The sequence below is a fragment of the Benincasa hispida genome, chromosome 5 (genome assembly GCF_009727055.1).
Source record: "Benincasa hispida cultivar B227 chromosome 5, ASM972705v1, whole genome shotgun sequence".
Lineage (NCBI taxonomy): Eukaryota > Viridiplantae > Streptophyta > Magnoliopsida > Cucurbitales > Cucurbitaceae > Benincasa > Benincasa hispida.
Window position 1 is genome coordinate 61,064,091 of NC_052353.1, and position 5,894 is coordinate 61,069,984.

The 5,894-nt window shown below is 37.3% G+C and overlaps 1 protein-coding gene across 1 annotated transcript; it reads left to right on the top strand.

Annotated features, from left to right (window-relative positions):
* The first annotated feature begins 1,836 nt into the window (after positions 1 to 1,836).
* On the top strand, positions 1,837 to 2,605 carry LOC120077431. The gene is made up of 3 exons (XM_039031311.1): positions 1,837 to 1,928; positions 2,021 to 2,231; positions 2,330 to 2,605. Exons 1-3 carry the CDS (start codon positions 1,837 to 1,839, stop codon positions 2,603 to 2,605), a joined length of 579 nt encoding a protein of 192 aa, XP_038887239.1.
* The last annotated feature ends 3,289 nt before the right edge of the window (positions 2,606 to 5,894 follow it).

The window sequence follows — 5,894 nt, forward strand, 5'->3', positions numbered from 1 at the left end:
CCACAAACTTCCTCTCCGAGCTCAATCGATACCACCAATGGAAAATCCTCGCTATTCTCCAGTTGAAGAACACGGTGGTGGGACCGTTATGTTAGTGAAAATAAGGGAATTTCACCATAGAAAGAATGAGAGTAAATGAGAGTTGAGGTGGAAGAATTTAGGTCAAAAGTTGTGGAAGCATTGGTCTTGAAAATTTAAAAAACAAAGCCATTTATAGAGAAAACAAATACAAAATCCCATTTTGCATGTCTTCCACCTCAAACTTCACTAGCATGTAATCTCTAGGTATCAATCTTGGGAAGTGCCACTTCAAAGTCTACTTAGTTAGTGGAAAAATCTAACAACTTAGTTAGTGGAAAAATCTAACAATTGGATTTTTCCACTAACTAATTTTTTATTTAAAAAAAATGAAATACAATTTGAAAATTTGAAAATTATTTAATCAAAACAACTTCAATTAAATAAAATAAACAATTTTAATATCACATATTAAATTGTTTATGATACCTAGCTTTGATTAATCACATGAATCAAGTTTAAAAAATGCTTTCATGCTAATGATCAAGTATACTCTCAAAAATAAATAATTAATAAATTAATTATTTAATTGTAAATTATATCTCATAGAAAATAAAACTTTTCCTAAAATCCAAATTTGAACATTTGAAATTCTTACTTCACCTAGTTCTTCAATTTTGTCTGTATTAAGCTATCAAGGAGACTCGATGGACCTACAGATCATGGGCTCCAGTGATCAAAGACTAACCGGTCAACCTCTTTAACCAAGTTAATTAACATTCATTAACTAACAGGACTGTCCACTATAGCCTGTAGTTGCACTCCCCTCACTATAAATATATTGTGTCCATTTGATATAACCATGATAAGTAAGTCAACCTTCACATGTTGTTCGTAATAACGGCTGGGTCAAAAGTTGTTTTCCCCCGAGATTACATCTTGCTCCTTAAGTCCCACTGCTCCTCTAATGAATAATTGGTTTGTGATCCAATCACTAAATCGAGTCCCTCTCAGGCCAATGAGAGGGTGAGGCCCCTTGTTCAAGATCCAAAGTCAGCACTTAAGGGAACAACCTCTCTACTATCCCTAAAAGTGGGTAGGAGTAAATTTCGTCTTATACCCTATGTCCCTAACTATCTACCCGATCTTACCCCTAAAATGGGAGGCTTATTGAGCAAACATTGTTGAACCAACCCTCACCCATGCAAATCTAAGGATAATCCCAAATAAATAGGAGTTCACAGTTAGCTCAAAATTAAGGTCAAGTTACTTAGATCATCGCTTTGAAATAGTCAGTCTTAAACAATAAACAACATCGTAAAGTAAAAATGACTTAATTCTTCGTACGATCTTATGCAAACTTATTGCATAGGACGCCCTCGCTCCTCATGACAATACATGAACAAATCAGGATCACTTCGTTTGTAGCACTTTACAACAAATTGTAACAACTACAGAATGGGTCGTATCCGATAGTGTTATTAAAATAAGGACCCAACTTTATTCGTATACTATAGACCATTTTGGCTATTTACTAAACCCGATCCACTCTTATGTCTCCACATAAAGTTCATGTATTTATATAATAGTCATGGATCTTTAGTTTATTGGATTTAGACTTTACAAGTACAGTTCACATATTCAATAGCAATGTTATCGAATAAACATCAATAACTTCTTTATTGATAATAGAATATGTCTAATATTACAAATTGCGAGTTTTAAAACATACAACCCAACACGAGTTTGTTTCGTTTCAGTTTTCAAATTTTTATTATTTCAGACCGCCTGAAGTTTAGGGTTTAAGTTCGATAATGCATGAAGGTGGAAAATCAAACTGAATGCTTGACAATCGACCATCTAGTCACTTTTAATGTAGCAAGTAAGGGACACCATGTAGCATGTATTGGGTATCAAGAAATTGAGTATCTCGTATCGTGCATCGTGTATCGAGTATTGAACAGAATGCTTATTTTTCCCTGTTTTTTGTTATTCTATGCAGTATGGCTAGACAATTCAAGATTCCTCCCCATGATCGTTTCCCATACCAAATAACCAACCTATCCTCTCACATTGGGATGACTAACAAGATTGTGAAAGAGAAGCTTACTCTCACTCAGCTTGTCCTTTTCAAGAAGACTGTATTTGGCCGATTTGTGGACGTGGACATTATCTTCAATAGTCCATTGGTCCACTACATTATATTGAGGGAGGTTGAAGACCATATGAATGATTAAATGACATTTTATTTGAATGGTACAATTGTAACATTCACTAAAGAAGACTTCCTATTGTGACGGGATTGTGGCAGTCACCCAATCCAGTAGTTGTGAGGAGGGCTGAAGGAACTAAATCTCTATATAATAGGTACTTGGGGAAGGATTTCGCAGGGGACATCCATATTGGTACCTTAGAGACAATGTATAAAGAGATGGAATTTGATAATGATAGGGATGCTGTAAAGATGACATTGATCTACTACACTGAATTGGCTATGATGGGAAGGGAAAAGATGAAGACCAATGTCGACAAGATCTTATTAATTGACGTGGAGGATTTAGATTACTTCAACTCCATGGATTGGTGAAATGTTTTGTGGGAGAGGACCGTACTTGGACTACAAAGAGGATTGAGTGGCAAGTTCAAGAACTATAAAAAAAAGGTAAAAGATTAAAAATAAAAAAAAATAAAATAAAAAAAAAAACTACCTCGTCAAGTACAACCTACCTAGGTTTCCTCATGCTTTTAAGGTAATATCCATTCATTGGTCATAGGAGATCTACTAATTTTAGTGTTAATGTCACTTACTACTTATGCTTGTCTTATAATCGTTTATGAATTATGGTAGGTGTGGGCATACGAGATCATTTCAACGGTTCTCGAAAAAGTTGCAACCCACTCAATGGATATGTCGTACCTCCATTCCTGGGTTGGGAGTGTACATACTCACTTCCAACCAAAAAAAATAGAGCGAGACGTGTTTGAGTCCATCGAGGTTAGTGTATTACATCATAGTTTACTTGGATTTAAGGTAAATGACACATATAACTAACAAATTGTTCGTTGTTTTGTACAAACTAGGACCGTACCCACACTATTGATCATTTGCGATAAGGAAGGGCGGTATAGGTACACTAGGGTCGATGAACTACCCGTATACGGACATTGATGCCGAGACGACATCCTTAGAGATATATACATCACACCATGATAAGGATGCTCGTAGTCACTCCAATGACTACGAGAGTCACGAGCTATAACTCGATGAGCATCAATCTCACGAACTCCCTACCGATGAGCATGAGATTCACCCTCTTCAGAACGAGTCTCACGAGCTCTCTACTGAAGAGCATGTGCCCTCAACTGAGGAGCAAGGGTTGCTTTAGTTGAATACAACGCATTCTGAGCCCATGAGAGGTATGGGCATTCGCATATCACTCCATGATATAGATCAGAAAGTGGCTACGATGGAGCATAAATTGGACGATGTACAGTCAAACTTGAAAGATGTGAAGTATGACTTGAGTGTCCTTCAAGCCGAAGTACGAACAATCACCAGCCTACAACGTGTGTCAGGTACGTAATATAATCTTAAACTTATTATGATATAAATCTATATCATGTTGTGTTTGACCTAACATACTTCATAAATTATATAGGGTTTATGCATGGAGTCCACCGAGACTGTTGACCTCATTCCTCCACGTTCCATTGAGACCCGTGACCCTACCCATCCAGCAGCCACTAAGTCCCATGACCCAGTGTTCCAGGACCCCATTCCTTCACCCACCACCAAGACCAACACAATGGAACCTGAGTCATGTGACTTCATTCCTCCATCAGCCACCAAGATCTAGAACCTCATTCCCCCACCTTCAACAGAGCCTATGAACTATGAGAGGGAACATAGACGGACAAGTAAGAAGAGGAAGCCAACACAATCGTACACCTTCCAGTTGACACGGTAAGGGCGACTGGAAAAAGGCAGAAATATATTCAACTCAGTGAACATCTGATTGACATCGTCCCCTACGATCCGACACACGCTATTCTATAGCACTTGATGAATAAGTTCATGGTCTGGTTGAACAACGTGGACATGGCTCCTCACTGATTGGGGAATGAATTCTATTCAGGACGAATTGCACGATGGAGTTGTTCCAGGAGCTAACACGTAATAGTAATTGGGTTGAAAATGATGTAAGTTACCATCCTTTATTATATTTATATGCTTGTTAATTACTATTCCCATTCTTTGACTTAACTTGCAAACTACAAGTTCTCGATTCTTTATTCATGTTTCTTCGACAGAAGTTTATTAGCTGGCTGGAGATATATGCTCATCAATTCACGACATTGCCACATGGCATATTGGTACGTATTATAGAGGGTTTAAATTTTAATGTGCAATTTTGCATTATTGATATACACTTGAACCTATTGTTATCTATTTTGCAGAGTCGTTTGAACCTCCAAAGTCCAGATAGCTTGTTCGAGACCATACATGGGAAAACCATGGAAAAAGTTGTTAAAGTATGGGAGAAAGAGCACACGTAGTTTGATTACGTGCTCAGACTGGTACCTAAACATCCGCCAAGATGGCCAGATGTCGATTACATCTATAGCCCAGTCAACTACAAGCAGCATTGGTTTTTATTGGTCGTGGACATGAATATCGGACGCATCCTTTCGTATGACTCACTATCCAAGTACATCAAAGAGCTGCTAAAATTCCTCACGCCCCTATGCTTTACTCTCCCTTAACTGGCACATATATTGTCACTGTCGAGCGATATTAGTTAATGTCGACAGTGTTTTTACGCCATCGGGAGAAGTTTTACGGCCATCGGGATAAGGTAGCCCCGATGACTCTTTTTCGCTGCTTAGATATAATGGTTATCCCGACGATGCTTCCGTGGGCAAAAGTTATATTGGGACTATTTTAGTGTGCAATTATACTTTTCCCGACCCCTTATACCGTCGGGGGTTAGTTACTTTTTTGGGAATGTCCTAGAACTCGCAGTTCATAAATTTTGTGTTAAACATTCTATTTATCAAATAAAATATTATTGAGTATCTTATTCAATAAAGTTGTTGATTTTGCATTCTATTATGAAAATCCAATAAACATATCCATGACTATAGTATGAATACTCTAACTTTATGTAGTGACATAAACAGGATCAAGTTAATAGTATATAGCCTAAATGGTTTATAAGTATAGGAATGAAATCGGGTATCTCATCCTGGTAACACTATTAAATGCGACCATTTTTGTATAGGTAATACAAATGATGTGATCAACAGATCATTCATGTAGAGGCATCCTATGCAATGAGTTTGCATATAGACTGGACCACGAAATAGTCAGTTTTCTTTATAACGACCGTTTACTGTTAAAAACTGACTATTTCATGTTAAAGTAATCTAGGATAACTCGATCTTAATCCTGATCTAGCTATGAACTCCTGTTTATTTGAGATTATCCTTTGCTCTGCATGGGTGAGGGTAGTCCAACAACACTGCTCATTAAGCCTTCCATTTTGGAGATAAGACTGGATGGATAGCTGGGGACATAGCCCTGCAATATGGAATTCACTCCTACCCATTTTTAGAGTTAGCAGATGGGTTGTTCTCTTAAGTGCTGATTCCAGGTCTTGAACAATCGGTGCCCGCTTTCTATATCTACAGTGAGAATAATGCAACTATCGAGCTATAGTGGTATGTCTTGATAGTTAACAAATAGTAATTAATTCGATTAAAGAGTTTAACGAATTAATTACAAATCGTTGAAGCTCATGATCTATAGGTCCATTAGGTCTCTCTACTGGCTCATAAAATGGAATAACAATATGAGTATTAAATTGGATGAATTT

Excerpts from the sequence above, each read along its gene's own strand:
- LOC120077431 (XM_039031311.1), top strand. The coding sequence starts at position 1,837 with ATGAAGGTGGAAAATCAAACTGAATGCTTGACAATCGACCATCTAGTC. Across the intron at positions 1,929-2,020 it reads CACCATGTAGCATGTATTGG|TATGGCTAGACAATTCAAGA; the intron begins GTATCAAGAAAT and ends TATTCTATGCAG. Across the intron at positions 2,232-2,329 it reads ACTACATTATATTGAGGGAG|TCACCCAATCCAGTAGTTGT; the intron begins GTTGAAGACCAT and ends GGATTGTGGCAG.